At 39.1% G+C, this 25189-nt stretch overlaps 1 protein-coding gene across 2 annotated transcripts in view; it reads left to right on the top strand.

Annotated features, from left to right (window-relative positions):
* Positions 1–25189, top strand: part of ADAMTSL1 (ADAMTS like 1) — a 320400-nt gene that overhangs the window by 145779 nt on the left and 149432 nt on the right. For both annotated transcript variants that reach the window (XM_039910787.1, XM_029055244.2), the window contains exons 8-12: positions 1790–1901; positions 5544–5682; positions 15917–15967; positions 22902–23106; positions 23579–23726. In XM_039910787.1, coding sequence (XP_039766721.1) covers positions 1790–1901; positions 5544–5682; positions 15917–15967; positions 22902–23106; positions 23579–23726 — 655 coding nt within the window. The remainder of the gene's footprint in view (positions 1–1789; positions 1902–5543; positions 5683–15916; positions 15968–22901; positions 23107–23578; positions 23727–25189) is intronic.

Genomic DNA, 25189 nt, shown 5'->3' with positions numbered 1-25189 from the left:
AAGACTGGTCTGGTTGAAGCACCTGAAAACACAGAACATTTTGGCGACTGTGACTGACTTAAGAAATGAACTATGTGGGACAAGGAGGGCTTTTCTTCCTCTGACTTCTCTGATTTCATCAAACTGGGTTATCCTTTAACTCTGTCAAAATAGCAGCACATTTCAGACTTTATAATGTTATAGAAAAATAGCTTCCCAATATACATAAAAGAATGTGCCAGATCCACCACTTCCTCTCCACCCAAACAGCTACCACCCATACCATAGGTGAACTCTTGTTTTAATTTCTTCATTGATCCTTCTGCCTCTAACATCTCCTCCCTCAAATCAATACTATAAGTTGCTGCATGGATCACCTTCTTTCAGTATCGCTCAGCACACATCTCTCCACTCTTCAGAAACCTTCAATAACTACCCATCTTCCTCTGCATTGAGCAGAAACTCCATACCATTGACTTCAAGGCTCTCCACCAGCTTTCTTCATCTTGAATAGCTGTTCTCTTCACTTACTACTCCCCAGGTCATACTCTTTACTCCTCCCAAACTCACCTCTTCACTGTACCTCACTTGCTATTCTTCTGCCTACAACCTCACATTCACACTGTTCTCCCTGCCCCAAATCTACCAGACCATATATCTTGCCATCTTTGAAACCTTTTCAAAAAGCCCACCACCTCTGGGAAGCCTTCCCTGCTAAATTCCTACCACCCAAGTCATATCAACCCAACACCATCCTTGCCATTTATAAGTTTCATTCTTCTTTTCAGCATTTATGTACCTATGTATACTTTTGTTGGCATATTCATTCTTGTAGTCGGTGACATATTCAGCTATTTTCATCCCAATGCATTTGCACAGCTTCCTGTTGTATCCTTGTTCTTCCTCCTGCTCACATTATTTGTACCTCATTTTTGTCTGTCCACCTAATTTTTTTTTCGGTATTTGTTAAGCACGTACTGTATTCCAGGCACTGTACTAAGCGCTGGGGTAGGTACGAGCTAAATGGGTTGGACACAATCTCTGTCCCACAAAGGACCCACAGTCTTAATCTCCATTTTACACACGATGGAACTGAGGCACAGAGAAGTTAAGTGACTTGTCCAAAGTCACACGGCACACAAATGGCCTACCTCATAAGATTATAGGCATGTGGGGATTAGTGATTATGTATCTTGCTTCCATTGTATTCCCCCAAGTGCCTTGTACAGTGCTCTGCATTCAGTAGTCAATAAGTACCATTCATGATGATGATGCGATTTCTGAACTAGTATTGCAAGCTATTGTTAAGCTTGGTGTTGGTGTAAAGGTAAGGAATTTTCTATCCTCCCAGAATTTAAATTGGTGACTTTCCCCTTATTTAGTTTTGATGCACTCCTACCCTTTGATCTACCTCAAAGCTAGATGGCATTTAATTACATTCTCTCAAATCCTATTTCATTATGTAGCTATTTCATTAAACCAGGGGTGTAGGTGTTTCACTGAAGCTTTAAATTCCAGGAGAGCAATATCTTGCTAATACAAGATTCAATCCAATCCTACATAAAGTGCCTCCAGTGGCAGTAAACATTCTTCCCTTCGAGGAGCACCAAAAGCCCAAAGCCACAAAGATTTGGAGACACTTAATCAAAATACCCCGTAGGTATTAAGTTGTTTCTTAATGAGTAATGATTAGAACTCTTCTTTGTATAGTATTTTTGTACGTACAGGTTTCTCATGGCAAATCAGTTTTGCCTTGGCATCTTCCTCTAAACCCTCGACAGCCCAACCACTGACATTCTGTCTCTTCCAGGTTCACTATGTTGGAGCTGCCGATAGTGTTGTCCAGTTCATCTTCTATCAGCCTATTATTCACCGATGGAGAGAGACTGATTTCTTCCCTTGCTCAGCATCCTGTGGAGGAGGTAATGGTTCTTCACCTCAGAAGGAGGTGGCTTCTCAAGTGGTTAGTCATTTTGTCAGTGGAATAAACTCAATCCTAGGGTGAGTCATATAAAACCTCTCCTGAAGGGATAAAGCACCCAATCCCCTGTGGAGATAATTACTTTATTCTGGTGTTGCTATTGTGTTGCATGTGTATCTCCTGTCATTGGTTTACTTGAGAGAGATTGTTTACCTCATACCATAAAAGGGGTTACTTTAATTTGCCTTGATTTATCTTAGGGATAGGCTATATTAATATTACTGACTGATTGCAAGGTGTATCTACTCTTGTGGGAGCAAACTCTTTATCCATGAGATTAAATTTTTTCTTTTCTAGTCCTTGACAAAAAGAGTTCTTCCCTGGGCAGGTCAAACTAATTCCTATGGATGAGTCACACAGTTACACATTCATATGTGACCCACACTTTTAAAAAGCTGGAACTTATAAATAAATTATTTCAAAAGTTATCAGCAATCTAATACATTATCATTTAATAGAAGAAAAGAAAATGAAGTTAATTACTAGAAAGGTCTCTATAACTATCTTTTACATCCAATATTTGAGGGTGGGGTTCTGTTACGGGTGGAGAAAGTGGTCCAATATTGAGACACAAAAAGGCAGGAAAGGGAGCGACAGGGAGAGAGAGAGAAAGAGAGAGGGAAGAGACCAACATAGGCACTAGAGGCCCAGGCAGACAGAGGCCTAAGCAAACACACTCACAGTCATCCAGATAACCTTTGTCTTTGAGCAGCAGAAGGAGAAACACATCTTGGGAGACCATCTCTCTCCCAACAACAACCCAGCTCCTTGCTCTGGGTTGAAGGAGCCTCTGCTGCCTCTCTTCATCCAGGGCTCTGCTGTTGGAGAACTGCATGCAGACTGTGCTCCTCCTCCTCCTTCTCCTCTTCTCCCTCATCCCCATCCTCCTCCCCCTTCCTAGAACCCTGAAAACACCAGAAAGTAGCAATTATAGTCCTTGTGGGAGGAGATATAGACCAATTCTACTGTATTGTACCCCCCCAAATGTTTAGTACAGTGCTCTGCCCACATAACTGCTCCATAAATACATTGATTGATTGATTGATTGAAGAGCAAAATCAGCAGCAGAGGAGGGGAATGAGCAGCTCTGGTGTCTTTATCCTTTCCCTTCCCTGCTGTGGCCAGTTCTTCTTTGAGCCAAAGACAACCTCACAATAGGCCCCAAGTTTGATATGCCTGCTCCAAACTGAGGGAATGAAGGAGGCCCAATTTTATAAATCTCATTTTTGGCCCTTATCCATGTCCGCACTATTTGATAAAAAGAAGAGAGAACTCCATGATATAAAAATAAGGTACTTGTCATTTTCATTCTGAAATGATATGGAGAGGCATTTTGGTTCCATCAGGCAAACTTGTGTTCAATTCTTCCATCAAGCGCTTTCATGCCTTTGCTGAAATCCAATGTTTTAAACATTTCAGTAGTTATAGTAATATTTTCACTTAACCCAACAAATTAGACAGATCATTACTTTATTTGAAGATAAATTGCCATTAATTCAGGAATTTGATATTTTGTTACTTTTCACTATATTAATGACCAGCAGAGAAAATAATTTCACCAAGAGGAATTGGACGACAGGAACTCAAGGGTATTTTTCTTTTGAAACAAAAACCAGCCTTAATGGGAAATGGAAGCATTTTACTCATACGCCTATGGTCACTGTGATGCACGATACTATTGCAGTGTTATTTCAGTAACCAGGACCATGATTTCAGAACTGGGGTACAATCAACTTTAGATTCAGGCAAATTCATTATAGCTGTTTTTGAACAATCAAAGCAAATATTTATCACAGAGTCTAAATTCCAAATGTATTTTCAAAAAAATCTGGAAAAAAAATAGAGAGGTCTGAGAATTGCAATGATTTACTTTTCAAAAATTAAAGTGGTCATTATTATACATTATTACACTTAGACTTGAATTGCTTCCAAGATCCAAAACAATAATCCTGGATTGTTGGTTTAAAAACTACAACATATACATGATACTTTTGCATATTTTCCGTCATTCCCTGGCATTGGTTGGATGACAGTCTGTATCAGCTCTAGGCAGGAGAGGACCTGAATGTTTTGGGCAGTTCTTTGGTGATTTTGGAACCACAAAGACTAATACTTTTGTACTCAAATGAATGCAATCAATTCATATATCTGAAGAGCAGTTATCTGGATTTTTTCCAATTATCGAAAATTTGGGTAATTGATATTCAGAGTTTCTAATAGTGGGGTGGTTCACCCCTCTGGACTGCACCCAGGATCAAAAAGGAGACATGGCATCCCTTCTTCTTCACCAGAGCTCCAGATAATAATAATAATAATAATAATAATAATAATAATAATGTTGGTATATGTTAAGCGCTTAATATGTGCAGAGCACTGTTCTAAGCACTGGGGTAGACACAGAGGAATCAGGTTGTCCCACGTGGGGCTCACAGTCTTCATCCCCATTTTACAGATGCGGTAACTGAGGCACAGAGAAGTGATGTGACTTGCCCACAGTCACACAGCTGACAAGTGTCAGAGCCGGGATGCGAACCCATGACCTCTGACTCCCCCGCCCATGCTCTTTCCACTGAGCCATGCTGCTTCTCTGCTCCAAATATGGAGCAGAGGGGTCTACTAACTCTAGAATTACTGGTGAGAGAAGGGACTCTTTGGTCCATCCCCATTCTGATTCTGAGGCTCTGGGAATTTAACAAGGGGGCAGGTAGGGGCAGTTCCACTGATCTAAAGAAGATTTTATGATTTTCTTATGTGAAAGATTACTCTCTTCGAAAGATTTTGCCTATAGAAAATGTATTAAAAATGAAGTTATCAGGTTGTCTAGTTTTCAGAAGCAAATGATGTCAAAATTGAGCCTAAAAACTGTGGTTTGGTGTATTTAAAGCCTCTAAAAATATCAATATGTTGATAATTTGTCAGACAACATGAGCACAGATAGTGTCTTTTATTGTAAAATACTGTTTTATGATTTTGCCTTAAGGGTAAATTTTAAGTTGAAGCATAAATTGAAACAGTGAACCAATTGGATAACCTATTTTTACCTAAATTATCCCAAATTTGGTACTCAATTACAGATGAGTAACATATCTATATTAATGTATTTATATCGAGTCAGCGAGGTGCCACTATAGGGTAGCTGACTTTCTACATTGTCAGAAGCAAAATGGACATGCTGACTGTCCCTAATGACTCCGTCTGATGATCAGGTAAAGCCTCCGCTTCACCTCCTCCCCCTCTTTAAACTTTTCTTTCCTCTTTCCCCCTTTCCTGGCTTGAAAAATGGTATTTTTACAATTGTCATTTTTCTATGACTCCCGAGTGCCCCTCCCTCCAGCCCCGTGGCCCCTGGAGCGAGTGCCATAAAGGAGGTTAGTGTTGTAAAGTCAAAAGCAATGTGTTGAAAAGCTAAAACAGGATGTACATTTAGAAACATAAGTACCGTCTGTCTTAACTCGAAACCTCTTACGTCAAAATCTGCCTGTACTTACATACTGGGGAGAATTAATGTGTTATAATGAAAAGCATAACCCATATGTTATATTGCTATGTGCATGAGTTTGCCTGGACTGTCTGGATATTGCAGGTTACCAGCTGACGTCGGCTGAGTGTTACGATCTACGGAGCAGTCGGGTGGTAGCTGATCAATATTGCCACTACTACCCAGAAAATATCAAACCCAAACCCAAGCTTCAGGAGTGCAACTTGGACCCTTGTCCTGCCAGGTCAGTCAGTTCTGACAAACAGCTTATGCTAACTATAGAAGAAACCCACATGAAATCAAAGCTTTAAAATAATCATCCAATCTCCTGTGAGAGTTTCTTCACTCTTTCTTTCTCTCATTGGTATGTAACCTATTGTGTGCCCTTAATCCCACGCTTAGGGCAGAGGAAGATGAGTTTCTGAGGTGATTTTTTAAATCATGCTTCCTTGCTTCTCAATTCCTTATCCATCTTGTTTTACAAGGCATTAGACAATAGACTGCTTGTTCTAAGTGATCGATCAGTGAATGATTAGCACTCGCCCCAAAATACAAGGTTTTGAGCAGAGTTAGTGGATTCAGAGTCACATTCTTAAATACTGTTGCTTATCTTTTGTGGGGCCAGCTCCAAAATTGTTTATAGGTAATTCAAGAATTCTGTGATTAAGATGCTGTCCCTAGTGAGTAAAAGTCAAGGGCAGGGACTGTCTCTATTTGTTGCCGATCTGTACATTCCAAGCGCTTAGTACAGTGCTCTGCACATAGTAAGCGCTCAATAAATACTATTGAATGAATAAAAGTCCCGAGAAAATGTTTTCATGGATATTGATTAATGCAGCTGCCTGTGCAACATTTCCTGAAGGTTCTCTGCAAGAACACAATTTGCTCCTCGCCTTTCAGTCATCTATTAAGCCTCAACAAGACCAGAGAATAAGATCCTCTTACCATTTACTCAGATGCAATTTTGTGGGCTTTCCTATATTACCTCAAAAGAACTCCTGGCTTAAGTCATTGGATGTGGTATGAAAAAATTGCTCACTTTTGAGAGTTTGAAAATATTGGAATATGTAAAATATGCACATATTTTAGCCAAGGTATTTAGACTGTAAGGAATATCTATGGCACAATGATAGCCACCATATTTTAAACACTGTTCTATAAAGCACATAGTGCATGAATGACAGTAGCATGAAGACAAATGGTATAAGAAGTAATAGTCAATTTGAACAAAGACAATGTAAACTCAAGCCAAATTGGCCTGAAATCAGACAGATTCATTTCTTTGAATGAAAAAAGAAATATCAGTGGATCAATGGTGATATGAGAATATTTTCAAAATTAGAACATGTTATTATGATTATAATATAAAAATGTATGCAATCCAGAATTGAAATAATATCCACTCCTGTCAGGGAATAGTATTTTGAGGTTTTCTTATTTTTCTTATTCCTGAGCCCCCCATCAGGCGCTTCCAGGAGTATAGAATTGCAGCCCCCACAGTCACAAAGGAAAAAGTAACCTCTTGCTGCACTTTTTAAAATTCTCTCTTTGAAGAGGGCTTATGCCTCTTTCAAGCAGAGAACCTATGTGTTGCCTGGAGTTTTCTACAGATCCCTGTGCTTTCTGGCAATGTAGCTGACTCAAACCAACTTGCAAGGGAGTCTGGCTGGAGTCCCCAGTTCTGGAGTGCTTGAGGTAGTCTGGGCCTTTCAGGGGTCAGATCAGCCTTGTGGGCTCTGCTCTGGGATGCAGGTGTCCTCTCTGGAATCAGGGAGGAACTGAGTTGGTCCCAGTTTTAGGGACCACCCCCCCCAACTCCCATCCCCCCTTGTCAGACTGATTAGAAACATCCTAGTCCCCTGTGGGAGTCCCCAAACTGGTAGCCATGCTGACTGTGTTCCTTCAGGGTCACCAGCATCTAGAAGCAAGACACTTTATCAAGCCCCCAATATCCTGTACTCCAGCACATGGGCCTTGGGCTCTTTGGGTGCTGTGAACCTTAGCTCAGAAATGTTGCCCTAAGGACTGCACGATTAGAGCTGGGCTAGGCAGTGTCCCATGGCTGCTGTTCTTCCTAAGCAGAGAGACCATCCTGTCTGTGGTTCCATCCTTAAATATTTTTTTTAAATCAGTGTAGAATGGACTTTTGGATCATAAATGATGGCTATGAGCCATCAGTCTCTCTGAGCCATCTGAGGCTATCGGCCAGCTGCGTGCCCGGCACACAGATTCTGCATGGCAGCTCTTTGCAGTGCAGGAGGGAGAAAAAACTCTCACCCATAGAAATCCACGGGGAGCAGGCACCACAGATATATGTAGCTCCTTCATTCCCTATGTGGAGGGAGAATTGAGACCATTATTTATTATCCAAAGGGCCATTTGGTATTGATTAAAAGAAATAAACTGGCCAATTTCAGTTTTTCCTATTTTTGTATGTTATTTTTAATAGTATAACACATGCATAAATGGTACGACAGTTTTCAAAAGTGAGTAGGAAAGAGAAAAACAACATTAGAGGCAGATGTCAAGAAGCAGGGGTTTTTTGTTGCTTTTCTTCATGAAAGAATTAGGCAAAGCTGTGACAAGTAAGATAGTGAGCAGAGGGTGTTCAGAAAGAGAGTGCTTCAGCAAATACCAGTATACTGTCCTGGGGCTAAATATTGACTTCTGACTTGACTGAGTTCTTGAAAGAAAAGCATAACCTTTTATTGTAGACAGAATGTCAGAAGGAATATGAGGAATCCCAATAAACCAGCTAAAGCAAACTAAAATTTAAACATAGGTCCACTTTTTTGTTAGGCCGGATCAAGTCCAGAATAGTTTTTATCTTCAGGAAATCATCTCCTGATGAAGACATTAGCAAGAACACAGAACAAAAGATCAGTGAACTATCAACTAAAATGAAGAATCTTTAAAGGGGCAAAATGTAATTTCTCAGTTCTAATAAGGTGACCTATTTTAAAAAGGAAACGGTACTTTTAGAAGTAGGTGCTTGCCCAATTTTTATAGATCCTGAATCCTTAGGGTTGCAAGGAAGGTAAAATGATTTTAGGTGTACACTTAATGTCATTAACTATTTCAGGTTAGGCATCTCCTCATTATGCAGGGCACCTAGAAAGAATCCTATTTGCCATTTTGGACTAACAATGGTGCCATTGTTTAAATCTAAACCCAATAAAAATAGCTGATGCCTTTGAATAGGCTCCATCCATTGTTTAAAGGAATTCTTTAAAAGAGCATCAGAAAGGTATCATAACAGTAAGGAGTGTACCTGTTTCTAAAATTATTTTCAAGTGATTGTGTCTGGCATTTCAAGCTATATTCAGAAAATGTGGTAACATTCTAGAAAAGAAATGTATGAACACATTTGTTTTCCACTAGGTTAGGTGGAAAGTAATAGTAGTGCCTTCATGCCCCACTAGCCTTCTCAAAATGAAATAGCTGTCCAAATAAGTCAGGAAGCTTGAAGCCCCCAGAGAACATAATCATCTTAATGTCATAATGAAAAGAGATCCACTTTTAGTTCAGGTAAAAGAAAATTTCTGTTTTTGTTGCAACTGTAATTCTCTCAGATGCAGAGTGGAGGATTTTTACCTGGTGACAGTGAGTCCATGTTGGAAAACCACAGACCTGTTAGAGATTACTCATAAGCATCCTCACAGATCTTGGTTCATAAAATTGTTTTAAAAAAAATTGGGCTTGACAACAGTTTTCCAATGCTATATCTATGAAGCAGCTTTTGAGAACACCAGAGCACTATCTTTTTAGCACTTTTGGCATGGAATTGTTGTTATGAGTCCAAGGGAATGAGGAAAATTAAATTGGCAAAGATTAGTCAAGTGAAAAAAAAGTTCTCACTCATCACACCCTTGCAGATCACAATTGTTAACTAACAAATATGTTCGCAGAAGGAAAACTATATCCAGATTCTCCCCTCCTCCTCACCCCTCCACACACACCTTCCCTCCCTCAGCCAAGGCATTTTAAGAATAGCAGTGGTCAAACAGGTATGCCCAAACAGGTATGTCTTATTGACTGTCTATCGGGCTTCAAAATGAACTCACTGGTTATTTTAAATTGACATGCCTCAAAAGATGATAAATGTGTTTTGCAGCCAATTTCTGGTCACACACCTAATGCAAAGTAATGGTTCTTGAGTAGAGTCCCATATGATCACCAGAAAATTTGGGTGGAGCTTACATCACAAGTTGGACCATGAGAGGGGAGCTTGAAGAAGGAAGACATGAGGTGGTGTGAGGAGGGGAGAAGGAGAGTGTGGTGCTCTATGATTTCTCACACCACCTTCGGCTTCAGTGTCACTGACATGATCAGCCTTAAGATTTCCCCACTGCCTGGATAGCTGGCCAGAGCTTCCCCCATTCCCTGGAGTTAATTGGAGGCCTGAGTGGAACCCATCTAACCCCTAAGGATGTCAGAACTGCAGGGATTCTCACACCTTTAGTGTGGAGAGGGAGGGCGTGTGAATTCCCTGTGCGTTAATGCTACAGTCCTTCTCCTTGCTCTCAGCACAAACTTTATTTTTTACCATCATTATCATCATCAGTTAGCCTTTATTAAATGCCTACTCTGAAGAATGCTTGAAAAACTGTTTGCCCAGCTGCATTTGGGTAAGGTGGAAATGTGTAAATATAGCTAAAGGAGCAATTAACGTGTTCTTCCCTCAAATGCCCCCTGTTGGGTTTGCAGAGGCACCTCTGTTCTCCAGAGCTATTTTCCTATTCTGACTCTAAAATTTTCCTACTTTTCTTGCTGCTACTCTATCTTTCAATAAAGATAGAAGAGCCATTCTCATTTCTCTCCATGCCTGTCTCCCTTTCTCTCCTTTTCCATTCCCCTCCTATCTAATTTGGAGCAATGGGTAAGAGCTATGAAAACCACCAGATAAGGAGCCCAGGCAAGAACAAAGTCAGTGGGGACCAGATGAACAAGTGAAAAGGACAGTATAGCCTGGTTGGGAAAAGCGATGGGAATTGGACAGGAACGGGGCCAGCATTTTTAAAATGTGTGGTCATAAGAAAATATTCTTGGAAGTTGCTGATATAATGACAGGATTAACAGCATGGAATCTCAAAGCTAAATTTAAAGAAGTGATGCTATTTTAGGTATTGATAGGGCCTTTTGTTTCCAGGGTTTCTGGTATCAATTTTTTCCCTAGGAATTAGACGGGTTTACTATAATCCCTATAAAACTGTATGAAAATTGGTGAAGGAAAAAAAAAAGCTCTTACCAAGCTGTGCCAGGAATCTGGCTTCTGGGTATCACTTTCAGTTAACTTCCTAGTTGGCAGATATCCATATCAAAGGGAAGGCAGTAGGTAAGCCTAATGCTCTTTGACTGACCTTATCCTCATTCCCACTGCTCATGGAGACAGTATGGGCAAGGAAGAGCTCTGGAGTTTCTGCACTAATTCTTACTGGAAAGTCCCATGGCTGAAAAACAAACAGTACACATGTTTCCTGATTTTCCCCTAGTGTTGGTATGAATTAAAAAAAAAATAAATTATATTCTCTAAACTCTGGGAATTTTCAATAAAAATATATTTAAACTGGAAATGAAGAGCCCTGGATATTTATCCTGAGTGCCACTATAACCATAACAGATAAAAATCCCCTGGAAGTTTTTACCATAACAGAATATCATGTTTACCATAATTGAAAAGTAAGGAATTATCTCTAGGTTGAATGTTAAATAGCTGCTGAAATCACAAATTCACAAGCACTATATTGCTCACTTCATCCTGTCTTTTTAAGATTTTATAAGTCAAGGCATTCATTTTGTGTTTCCAGAAAACATTTATCACAAAATTCTTATCCCAAAAATGGAAAGTCAGAGATACAATATAATGAATAAGTACATGAAAATGAAAGGGTTATGTTTTTTTTCTGAATCACAAATTAATTCTCAGCCAAAGAGCAGTTAATTCAGTGAATTACCCACTACTTCTCAATGATCTTGAGCTTGCTTCTTTAAAACCTATTAATTTGGGGGAGAAAGCAAATCAACTACCACCATAGATCTATTATTCCAATATCCAATGTATTTATAGAAAAAAATGTGTGAATCCAGTGTTCTTATACATTTCTGAATAGTAACATCACACACACACACACACACTCACATGCATGCATGCACACACGTATGCACACAGAGTAAGGACTCATTTACTGGGGCACCAGCAAATAAACCAGAGGCCTGGAAGGCAGTATTAACAGAGATGGAGTTCTGGGCCATCACTAAGTTGTCCCTGTTTCCTGGTAACCAAGCACTCGAGCTTTCTCTCCTCTGCAACTCCATCACAGGGAAATAGTGAAGAGCAGGTAATCATCACTCATTTCTTTTAAAAGTTAAATGCAGGTACAAGTTCTGCCCAAAGGTTGTATGCTATTATGAAGTATTATTGAGAAGCAGTATGACCTAGTAGAAAGAGGACAGGCCTGAGAGTTAGAGGACCTGGCTTCTAATCCTGGCTCTGCCACTTGTCTGCAGTGTGACCTTGGGCAAGTCATGTGATTGCTCTGTGCCTCAGTTGTTTTATCTGTAAAATGGGGATTAAGACTGTGAGCCCCTTAATGCTTGGCACATAGTAAGTGCTTAACAAATACCATAATTATAATTATTATGTTTGGCATGGCTAGTGTCCAACCTGATTATCTGGTAATAATAATGATGGTATTTATTAAGCACTTACTATATGCCAAGCACTGTTCTAGGCACAGGGATAGATACAAGGTTATCAGGTTGTCCCATGTGGGGTTCACAGTCTCAATCCCCATTTTACAGATGAGGTAACTGAGGCACAGAGAAGTTGTGACTTGCCTAAAGTCACACATCTGACAAGTGGCGGAGCTGGGATAGAACCCACGACCTCTGACTCCCAAGCCTGTGCTCTTTCCACTAAGCCACGCTGCTTAGTACAGTGCCTGGCACATAGTTATCACTAAACAATTGCCATTTTTTTTTTAAAGTAGGAACTTAAGCAATCTTACTAAGTACATGATGAATACTTCACCTGGATTCGAGAGTAAATAAGGCACTTATAATATCTGAAAGTAGACAGGGGAAATTGTGTGTGAGAGTTTAATGATAAAAAAGAATTTTAAATTTGGATAAATTATTGGTAAGGTAGTGGGGCATCTGGGGAGAGGGGAATGGTAATAAACTAGAGAAGAGATATATTAAGAGAGTGGGAAGAGGTGACAGGGTGGGTTCCCCAGTGTCCCACTTAATTACTTAGGAAATGTTGGGTGCTTGAAGAGCTTCTTCCACACACCTCCCCATCCTGGCCCCCTCACCTCCGCATTCACATTTTGTGTGTTTCTCTTTCTCACTCTCTCTTTCAATCCTTCATACACAGGCACACATATATGCAGGTGAAAATATGTGAAAGAAGAATTTCGCTTATTCTTAAGAGGTCCCTTGAGGGTGTACACAAATTGTTTAGTACAAGAAAAGTAAGGAAGGGTGTTAATAAACTTGACAAAGTCAAACTAAATTTTAATCAAAAGAACAGGCCAAAGCATTCATCCCAAGGAAGGTCAGAACCAACCTAAACATACGCAGAGACAGGATTGGGAAAAGTACTATTGTTTAGACATATTCTATTTTCTTTGTGACCCAAGCCATAGAAATACAGAGTGATTTGAAATTTAAATTTAAAAATTACTGTTTTAAATTGAAACAAAGTCTTCAATGAAGATGGGAATACAAACTTTCTTGCATTCTGAACAATATCTCTCCTTCTGTACCTCTCCCCTTCCATTTTATCTAGCCTAGGTTAAGGCATCCATTTTGAAATGGAATCAGTAAATCAAGTGTCAGAGACCTGTAAAAGATCTCCCTAATATTTAAGTTAGTATTCTCCATTTTTTTGAAAGGAAGAAATGAAATAAATTAAATTTATGAAAATTTACTTGGTATTAATTAATGTGGTAAGAAACGTAATCAGATAATGCAAATTAATTTTAAGGAGTGCGGTAGAAATGGGCAGAATTGAGTCTTTGTGAAAACATTTTTCTTATTTCTTATTCTGATGCAATTAAGCCAGCCCATTTGCCGAAAAGTCAAAAATGAAGAGGTATTTTTAAGGATAAAATGAAGATAGGTTTTTAGCTAGTACCTGGAAAATCATTCCAAGCAAACAATAGACTAAATCTATATCTGAAATTTTGTGGAAAAACATAACCTCAGAAACTCTTGTGAGGTAACAAGAATAAGAATTTGTTTTGGCATGGAGAGTACACACTGTAACAAATTTGACAGAATATATGATTTACATGATGTGACCTCTCCTTTGGAGATATTTTACAGAATTAAGTAGAATTCATGTATTCAATAGCATTGTAAGATGGCTGAAAGTTACCAGTAATGAATTTTTAGCTTAGTAGGAGCAACTGAAAACCAGATGATTCATTAATGTCGATTTTGTTTTAGGTTCTCAATGTATTTGGCCAAAGCAAGCCAGCATTCTCTGCCAAATAGAATGTTCATATCTGGAGACATTACAATTAAAAATAACCACTCTGTTGTGCCTAGCGCCATCAGAAAAAATTGACTTTTTCTATCAAATGACGTGCTAGAAACTTGTCCAGGGAAAATAATGCCACTTTGGAACTAGATGTTGGATTCTGTTTCCAATAAATCATTTATCTTCACCTTGGACAATCTGGCAGACCCACTTTTTATTTTCATCAAGTTGTACAGTTAAGAAATGTAAAATATAAATATTTGTATCTATCCTGCATTTTGATCTACCCATAGATATCTTCATTAGAATTAACACAGGAGGAATTCTCCAAGTGACTATGGTTTGCAGTGTCTCTAAATGAACTGCAACACAAATTATTTTTTAGACTCATTCTCATAGTTAAAGTCTTCATGGCAGACAGTAGCTTAGAGAAGCTTTGTTCTGGAGGCCATATAAATTGTTCTATTAAGAATTCATTTTTAAAAGACTTTTCTCCCCAAACAGTTGTACATTAAGATTTGAATTGCATTAAGAGATGCTTCATTGATCATGTAAAGGTTTGAAATCAATCTTTTCAGGCTATATTTTTACACTGTTGGGTGTGTATCAGAAAACGTTTGAGTAGAACACTGGAAGAGTGGTTGTTGGGAGATGATATGGTTTTTGAAAGCAATGACAAAATTATTTTCAGTAGATTTTTAAATTTACCAAGATTTCTCCACTCAATCAACTCTTGTTGATTAAGCTACGAACTAATTACTTATTGAATAAAAAGCTAAGCAAGTATGTTTCTCTTTTTGGAAATTTTTCAGAACCTGATACTCCATTATAGAACCATGAAGGAGGGTATCTCTTCCCTTATCAATGAGTTATAAAATGAATTTTAATTCTAAATTACTACCCTGTCAGGGAGAGGTATGATTCTGCTGAATTAGTCATAGATTTCACAATAACACTTCAGTGGAATATCATTCTATTCTTGTGGCTGATGAAGCATGATAAATGTCTTGTTTGTAAGAAATAAGATAGGCAACTTTTGTTTAGCTTTATTGTAGTTTCATCTCCACTGTGAAAACATGAATTTCTAGCCACAGAAATTGTTACAGGCAACCAGTTCAGTTTCTTAGCCCTTTCCTTCATATAGCAAAATGATTTTCTCTCAACTCTGGGTTTTACTGTCTCTTTCCAAGCAGTGCATACTTCTCTTACTCTCCAAGTTTTTTGTAACTTGTAAGGATGCATACTTAAATTCCATCCTCCTTTCCTGAAATTTTCTACCTTAAGCCTTTTTTCTCACTCTAAGGGCACCATTCTGACCTATGAGAGATAGGAAGATGATCAAGGTCTTACATCACAAATTCCTCTTCCCATGGAGACTTAACCACCGCAGAAGGTCTTACGTACACTCATCACCCCAAGTATCTATTTCCCAAGTACAATGTCATCCCCATCCTCACCCCTTTATCACCCCAAGAAAAAATCTGTTTGCTAAGGATTTACTTTGTACACAATACCGTCAATCACAAAGCTCATTTTGTCTTCAGAGAATTTATTTTCATTAGAATTGAGGCTAAAGTGCATGTTTGCTTTCTCAGAATCTGGAAGCAACTTTAATGATGATAAAAATAATGATCCAAAATGATATGTTGTAATTTCTATAGCAGGAGAGAACATTTATAAGCTTATTGTGTTATATTTATTAAAGTGGTATCATACTTTGGAGCTATCCCCTTCCTACTGGTATTTCCTTTTTGAATCAGAAAACTCATTAAATTATGACTGCTTGGAAGCAGTTGGCATAACTTTATATGGATTCTAGCATAAAAAAGAAACTGATTTTTGTGTTGTCAAAATGTTAAAATCAGTAAAATGTTTCTCATTGCTCTTTATTTTGCTATTGTGTAAAAAATAGTATTGTATAATGTAATCATCTAGTGTTTATTTTATTGTGTGTACCTTCTACTCAGAGGGTTGGCATTATTGTTCCTAACAGTGACGGATACAAGCAGATCATGCCCTATGACCTCTACCATCCCCTTCCTCGGTATGTAAAATCAACCATTCAGAAGCTAGGCCTAGTAAATCATTTTGCTGCCTGTGTTTCACCTCTGCTTTCTTCTCTGTAAAATTGTGGTGGTATTCCCCACCCCATTCTGCATTTTCCTAATGAATAATGCTGACATGCTTGGACTCTAACCTATCATTAGACAATCATTTTTAAGAAGAGTTAACTGTTACATTGAGATTGACACAATCATAATGGCCTTTCTTTTCCTTTCTTTGTTTTCTGCTCCGTTTCCCCTTCTGTGGAGCCTTGGTCATTAAAGCACTGTTGCTAGCTATTAAGCAAACACTGCCACAATTATTTTTACAGTGCCATGAACATGGAATTCCAGATGGGGTTTACCATTGTTAAGAAATGAAAAATCCCACTTGAATTTTGGAAATGAGTAGTAATTGAAGAAGTAAACTTTATTACACGTTTCTTGTTATCAAGAAGCCATTTTAAACATAAGAAACTATTGTTAAATTGAATGCATCACTTTACATTTTTATAAGTCCAGTACTTTAAGGATGTGGGAAAAAAAAATCATTGAAGAAAACTTGAAAAACCTTTTAAAATGCTTCCTCTATTTCCAGTGTATGGAAAAAAATGTATGAGAATCTGAATACTATGCTAGCTGATGCATATGTTATCACAGCTGAAGCAAGCATACAAATACCGCAAATTTGAACTTTGTCTAGAGGTTAGCTGCATTGAGATAACTTTTATTTACTCTGTAAGTTGGTCTCACTGAGCTTCTTTCATAGCTCAATACTCTCCATTCTCAAATTTCACCTAAGAAAGCAACAGTGCCTTAATCTCAACCCACCTAATATAGCTACTTCATCATTCTGCTATTGTACTTGTGTCTATGTATTAAAATGTTTGGGGGCTTGTCATCTCTTGTACAAAATATACATTACATTCGCTCTGAATATACATGGGAATACAATCAAATTTAAAGTTAAAATTGTTCCAAGCTTCAGAAAGGAGTCAAAGGAATCATTCTGCTTACTTGTGTATCATCACAGTTGCTGCTGCTAATTCTAGATGTTTCTGAAGTCTCTAGCCTAAATTTTTCAGTATTAATCAATGTGTATCTTAAGAATATCATGTAAATTACATAGGTTTTTCTCAAATGTGTATAAGCATGTGTGCCTGGTATGTCTTTGCATGTGTGTGTGTACATATATACATATATATATATACATGTGTATATATGAGAAATATGCATATATATATCCATATCCTTTATCGTTGTGGGCAGAGAATATGTCTGCCAACTCTGTCATATTGTACTCTCCCAAGCACTTAGTATGGTGGTCTACCACAGTAAATGCTCAATAAACATAATCGATTGATTGATTTTCCAAGTTGACACAACCAACGATTGGTTCTATTCATTGGTGAGCAGTGTACACAAAAATAGTCCTTTGCTATGCTGGTGGGTTTATTGGTAGTGGCACCTAATGAATACTGCTTTCATACCTGTCTCTTGGGATGATGATATTCCCAAAGTCTCTACTCTTATGTAGCCTCCCCATTCTTAACTGCCACATGCCAGGTTGTTTTATCTACTGTTGTCATCTCCCAGAAGTCTTCAGCTAAGCCATGTTGTTTAAGGCTGTACTTCCCTGTATACCTAAAATGGTTCTTCAGCTCGCTTTGCCTACAGGCTCCCTACTTAAGCAACTTGAATATTCTGCAATCAACCATTCTCCTTTCATGTCCCACTTATTGAACAAAATGTTGTAATGAAAACAACATCAATGCTGATAGACTCACTGCATTCGTGGACCTCATTTTTTGTGACCCTTCTTGTCATTTGAGTTTAAAAATGGATTATATGGATGCCTCTGGTAAAACCCGCTGAAGAAACCTAATTGGATATCTGTGGGGGACCTGGGTCTTGCAGTCATATGGAAAGTTGGAAGCTGCAACTGCTCTAGAGACCTTCATTTAGGTCTGAAGCTTGATGCCACAGTGGTTCTATATCTGTCTCTCAATGTCTCAAAGAACACCCTGACCCTCTCAATTTAATTTTCCTTTTTTTTTGGCCAATGAATTTCTGAACAGTATGCAGCCGAAGTAGTACAATTCAGTGACTCTATTGTCCTTGGTATAATTTTAAAAAACATTTGGTTAAGTGTAAGAATTCCCAAGTGCACCTTAACCCACTTGAGGCTAGGGGTAGCCCATAGCGTATTAATAACAATAATAATAATAATAATGTTGGTATTTGTAAAGCACTTACTATGTGCCAAGGACTCTTCTAAGCACTGGGGTAGATACAAGGTAATCATTTTGTCCCACGTAGGGCTCACAGTCTTCATCCCCATTTTCCAGATGAGGTCACTGAGGCACAGAGAAGTTAAGTGACTTGCCCAAAGTCACACAGCTGACAAGTGGCAGAGCCGGAATTAGAACCCATGCCCTCTGACTCCCAAGCCCGGGCTCTTTCCACTAAGTCACACTGCTGCCAAATGATTCAGGATCATTTGCATGACTGTTGTGTATGGTGCTTCTGTGGTGCTTCCAGAATGCAGACTTCAGTGAATAGTAGCTCTTGTATGAGGATTTTAGGGCTTTTTATGTTGTTTATAGTCTGTTAATTTGAAAGATTTCTGGGGGATTAAAACCCTATTCTGACTCCAGCTTTCAGTTCCTTTATTCATTCTCAATCGTAGCTGCTTGAAATAGATTGTGTCTAGTCTGTAATTTCCTTGTGGGAAGAGATTGTGTCTACCTATGCTATTGTACTGTACTGTCCCAAACACTTATTACAGTGCTCTGCACACAATTAACCATTTAATGTCACTTCACTTCTCTGTGCCTCAGTTACCTCTTCTGTAAAATGGGGATTGAGACTGTGAGCTCCATGGGGGACAGAGACTGTGTCCAACTCGATTTGCTTGTATCCATCTCAGCACTTAGTACAGTGCCTGGCACATAGTAAGCACTTAACAAGTACTATAATTATTATAATTATTTTTAAATATCAGTGATTAAGATTGGCCTAATATGAATATTCCTGCTTTACTCCATTGGTGTTGGGAAAGGGTCAGACATGGTACTGACTGTATCACTAAGGAGTAATTGAAACAGACAAATTTGTTAGGAGCTGTCAGAGCTTTAAATGATGCCTCATGCTTTCTTGAAATCAGCAAATAGAAGCAGAGAGGTCCTATTCAAATACAGTAAGGAGGCCTTAATATTGTTTGCTGATTTCCTGTATATGAACCAAAGTAAAGATTTTGTAAAGGGTGTAGAGTCACAATAAAATCTGAAGTCACATTACGATTCCTGGAGTCCAGGGTGGACCAAAAGTTGAATACAGATTATTTATTTTTCCAAAAGACAACATGACACGATAATGTTTCAGCCTGAAGGCTTCATGCAAAAGTTGGGAAGGATATTTTGCTGTACCCTGCACTGATCAGATATTTATTTGTGCACTGTGTCCAATTTAGGTCATCCCACTCTACAAAGGATGTCAAAAACTGGAAAGACTCAGCAGAAGTACAGAAAATTAGAAATTGCAAAACACTTTCTCATGATAAAGAGTTAAAGCATTTTTTTTAGCTTAGAGAAGAGAAGGTTAAAGGGCAACAACTGTTTGCAACAACATGAAGGGCTTTTCTGCAGAAGAGGATGACCATGACTACCAAATAAGCAGAAATGGGATTAAATTAAAGCAGGAGAGGTTTCAGTCATACCAATGGAAGAATTTTTTTAATATTTATGGTATTTATAAAGTGCTTACTATGTTCTAAGCACCCTGTGCTAAGTGCTAGGTCAGATACCATCCCTGCCCCACTTGGGACTTGCAGTCTAAGAGGTAGGGAGAGCAGGTACCTTATCCCCATTTTACAGATGAGGAAACTGTGGAACGGAGAAATTAAATGATTTATCCAAGATCACACCCCAGGTCAGAGGCAAAGCTGAGTCTCCAATCTCCCGGTTCCATACTCTTTCCTCTAGCCAGCTTTCAGGTGGCCTTCTTGATTCTCAGAATTACAAAACTGCAAGAGACACAAAGTAAGGTTGTGAAGATATCCATATCTGGAGCAGATGATCCCTCAAAGTTCTTTCCAACTTTATGATTCTGTGGTTACTATTCTTCTGTAACCAAACCAGAAGAAGCCTTCTAGCTAGGATCTCTCCAGTAATGGAGTGCTTTGGGGTGCTCCACTACATTATTAGAGCTGCCGTTTCCTTGGAAATGGAGATGATTGTAGCACATTTAAAATCCTATGGCATTTGTGTTCAGGAAAATCTTGGGCAGCTATCTATTTACTGGATCTCAGTAAATATTGTATCCAATCTGGGAGGTCTCCTCTTTTTTTATGCGTCTAACTGTGGTTGGAACTTCATCGGGAGTTGGAACAGAGACACGATAGACCTAATATTATTCATCCATAACTGTGGTTTACATCTTTATCATGTTTTGTAATCCATCCTATGATACCCTTTTCCTTCTGCTTTTCTATGTTCTACAGTGACCCTGATGCATTATAGCCTGTTTTTTACTTTAAAATTCTTTTGTTAACTCCAAATCCCTAGAAACTTCAGATACAATTCCTCCTACCTAAAATTGAATAGAACTTATTCAGGAGCTAACATTCTTAGAAACTCAGTGTAACCATTTTACAATGAAGAAAGCTGATTTGTTGTAACCATGTCATTAATCAGGATTGGGATTGGTAGAAAAGAAGCTCCAGAAATGTGATTGCAGCTAGCATAATCACTACTTCTCAGAATCAGCCAAGACCTCTGGCTAGACACTTAATCTGAAGAGAACCACAGTTATTTACCAGCCCAGATCCGGCAAACCCCATCCACGACCAAGGATCAACGTCACTGAAGAAGAGTTGAGACTGTCACTGAATTCTGTTATCTGATTAGACCAAAAGCTAAATAAATAAGACTAGTATGCCCTGGGGGACACAAGTCAGTGTGGTACCAAAGTGGCTCTAAGATTCAGACCAAACTGAAGGTATAAAGAGTAATTGTCATGTCCAACTTTCTTTGTGGAACAGTCCCACCAACGTGACAAGTGCAATACTTAGCATCAAATAGCAAGACGGTATCATAAACATTGAGATCCTAGAATGCAGTCAGAATGCCAGCATCGAAACAATCCTCTTCATATCACACCTTCACTAGACAGGAGATGCGAAGACTGGATGATACCAGGATACTCAGTAGTTACATTATAGTGACCTGAAAGGGGGCAATTGTAGAAAGGGCGAACAGAAGAAACTCTTACAAGTTGCCGTGAAGCAAAACCTCAAATGATGTGGTAGAATAGTGGCCAACTGAGACACAGCTACAAAAGGCAGGTCAGCCTGGAGAACAAGCAGTAGAACCTGGGGTGACTATCTTAAGGTAGAGGCTTTAAGAAGAGAAGGAAATAAAAACAGCACCGTGGCTAACATATACAATAGTTGAGCAGAGGACAATCTTCACACTTGCATGATGCAGAAGGAATTTTCGTGTACACTTTAATCGTATCGGCCACATCCACACCCCTGATAAATTCTCACTGTCACTTTTGAACTGAAAGGACTGTATGTATAAAACTATGATTTATGACCCTGCTCATCCTGGTAAAGCAGGGCATATTGTTCAATTTAACAAATTCTTTCTTCCCATAAAAAATATGACATCTCCAAAAAAGAGAGCAGTCTATTCCATTCTTTCTGGCAGTACTTGACCCAGTATTGATGAGAACACATATAATACCTCATTCAAAATTTAAGAATAAATACTCCAAAACTATATTTACATTTGTACAGCATTCTTGACTTTTACAGATGATGTAGACTGATGTTTATGTACTCATTTTTCCTCATCAAAATGTCATTTTATCAAAAATCTCAAGCCATGTGTCTTGCTTCTGTGGTACTCTCCCAAGCACTTAGTACACTGCTTTGCACTCAGTAGGTATTCAATAAATACCATTGAAATCTTCTAGGCTACCCCACCAGAGTACACATATGTCAACAGAGTACAAGCACACCAAGAAGCAGATCCTCACATACCTCCAGATTGCCTCCCTCAAAAATGTCTTGCTCTCTGATACTAGCCTCGGGGAAATAGGTTAGATTTGCTCGTGGAAATTTGGGGCTAAGTCTTCCCTTCCATCCTTCTGAATAGTCCAGTTCTGTGCAGGACCGGAGGTAATAAGCTACTCCCTGAAATAATAGTAACTTCATTGTTGCTTCCTATTCCACCTCCCTCCTGCTATTAAGATGGGTGTTGGATTAGCTGCCACCAAACCAATTCTTTCCATCCCACATCTACCCCAGTTTCAGACCATGTGGGGAAAACTGGAATAAATTAGGGAGTCTCTTCCTTACTTTGCTCCATATCAGTTAGTAAATCTGATCTGAGATGTTTCTCTTCATAGATCATCAATTAATTGTCATGAGGAATAGTTAACTTGGCCAAAGAAGTGGCCCAGAAGCTCTTGCCATTAGATTTATTTAATAATTTTAACATTGCTGCTGGGCTGTTAACTTTCTATCACTAATAATCACCATGGAATTTGGTACCCGCTTACTATGAGCCCAGAACTGAACTTAGTGTGTGGTAGATAAAAGATAAACGGAACAGACACAGTCTATGCTCCATATGGGGCTCACCTTCTCAGTTTGGAAGGAGAAGAGGTATTGAATCTGTGTTTTACAGATGAGGTAACTGAGGTCCAGACAATTTAAGTGACTTGTCCAAGGTCACACAACAGGCAAGAGGCAGAGCCGGGATTACAACCCAGGTCCTCTGACTCCCAGGACCATGCTCTTTCCACTAGGCTACAGTATTTCTCCAGGAGGCCTCCAGAGGAAAATTGGAGGAGATGATCTGAAAGGGTATTCACTAGTTATCGAGGGTGCATCTTCTCCCCTGGATTACTGTGGTCTTGCTTCTGCAGGTGGGAAAGCACACCATGGACAGCCTGCTCATCCTCCTGTGGAGGGGGCATCCAGAGCCGCACAGTCTCTTGTGTGGAGGAAGACATCCAAGGGCATGTCAGCTCCGTGGAAGAATGGAAATGCATGTACACTCCCAAGATGCCCATCGTTCAGCCCTGCAACATTTTTGACTGTCCCAAGTGGTTGGCACAGGAGTGGTCTCCGGTAACTATGACTACGATATTCTCTTGGGTTGCAGACTAAGAGCGTTCTTCCCTCTGCCAGCTTGTTTGGCAAAGTTGCCGCTTTAGCTTCTGATCTCTTTGTCCGAGTCATCAAAAGCATCTCTTCTAAAACAGGCCCCCCAAAACTGATGTGAGAGTGGGCACATCCAGTGCAAGAATAATGGACATAGGCCATCTAGCTGACAGAGAGCCAGAAAGTTATCCATGTGGCTCTGAGAAAGAAAACTTTAACACCCAATGTCAATAAATGATCTAAGCCTGAGAGATTTAGAAATGAGTCCCATCCCTAACAGGCAAAGTGACTGAGTAATTCATGCTGGAATGGAGTATTACAAACCAACTTTACTTGCTGACGCACAAACACTGCTCCCTATGCTGCCTATGCTTACTCTATATTGAGAAACTCTTGCCATATTTCCTTTTTCCACAAGACTTTGCTTTCTTCTTGTCAGTGCACTGTGACATGTGGCCAGGGGCTCAGATACCGGGTGGTTCTCTGCATTGATCATCGAGGGATGCATACAGGAGGATGTAGCCCTAAAACAAAGCCTCACATAAAAGAAGAATGCATTGTACCTACACCCTGCTACAAACCCAAAGGTAAGCTAGCAGATCTCCTACCCATTGCCTTATAAAATCCTTATTGTTTCAAGACTGCCTTAATCTATTTATGAATTTTTTAACATATGAAGGTTTCTTGTTTCCTGGTAACAATGGCTTTGAGACTTAAGTGGGTGGATTTATTCTTTTTTTTACTTATCTGAGAATAATTTTGCGATCAAATTTACTGGCCCTATAGCTCATATATGTCAGTAACTAAACTTTTAAAGTGATTTTCCTTGGCTGGGCTAACCTCCATTAGAGCTATTCGAATGCTGTTGTTGAAATTCACAATCAAATGTATCTGCTTAGAAAGACAGACAAAGCATGGTTTGGTTTTCCCCTAATTTGAAGGTTGTATAAATTTGGCTCTGATGGATTTCATAGGGCAAAGGTGGTAAAAGCCCATCCCCAGATCTCCCCATCACTACTCTGCTGAATCCCATGTCACGCCAAATACAAAGTCATTATTTTTAAAAAAAGAGTATGTAATCATTGGAAAGCCATATTTCTCATTATTCACAAAAATGAATCTAAATTGCTTTGATTTCCTTACACTGAAATTGATTGATTGGCCATTTGTAACAGGTGCATTTTTCTGTGTTTCTGATATAAAAATTGCATAGACATTCTCTGCGTGTGTGCCAGAAATTTTGCACGTGAGGACTGCACTGCTTTTGTGTGTGTGTGTGTGTGTGTGTGTGTGTATGTGCGCACGTGTGCTAATTTTCACTCAAATTCAAAACCATTAAAAGATATTGGGATTATGACCCACCATGAAATTTTTGAAAACTTCGATTGTCCGATTGGGAAATACATTTGTATGGATCAGTAATGGACTTTGATGTTAAATTAGAAAAAATTACTTAGAGCTTAAATTCTGAATCTCAAATAGGTTAAACACATTTTTTTTGTAGTTAAAAATAAAAGGGATTGGATTTTACCTGATTTTAAATTCTCATTTTCAACCATTTACCTGGAAATCAGAAAATTAGCTATTAGCTTGTAGTAATAAATAGTGTGAATTATTATTATTATTCATATGATGGTGTCTAAATGCTCACTCTGGATCAAGCACTATTCTAAGCACTGGGTTAGAAATACGTTAATCAGACTGGGTACAATCACTGACCCACATGGGGTTGTAGTCTGAGGGGAAGCAAGTGTTTAATTACCATTTTACAGTTGAGGAAACTGAGGCTCCTTCTCTCCTTCTCTCTGCCCCCTCTGATTCTCGGAGACTTCAACATCCATATGGATGTACCCGCTGACTCCTCTGCTGCCCACCTGCTATCCCTCCTCGACTCTGCCGACCTCCTCCTCCACCGTACCACGCCCACTCACCGACTCGGTCACACCCTCGATCTCGTCATCTCCTACCGCTGCACTATCTCCTCCCTCACCAACTCTGAAATCCCTCTCTCTGACCATAACCTTCTCACCTGCCTCATCTCTCACACTCC

The sequence above is a fragment of the Ornithorhynchus anatinus genome, chromosome X5 (genome assembly GCF_004115215.2).
Source record: "Ornithorhynchus anatinus isolate Pmale09 chromosome X5, mOrnAna1.pri.v4, whole genome shotgun sequence".
NCBI lineage: Eukaryota > Metazoa > Chordata > Mammalia > Monotremata > Ornithorhynchidae > Ornithorhynchus > Ornithorhynchus anatinus.
The sequence above is the reverse complement of the archived record's forward strand: the minus strand, read 5'-3'. Positions and strand labels throughout refer to the sequence as shown.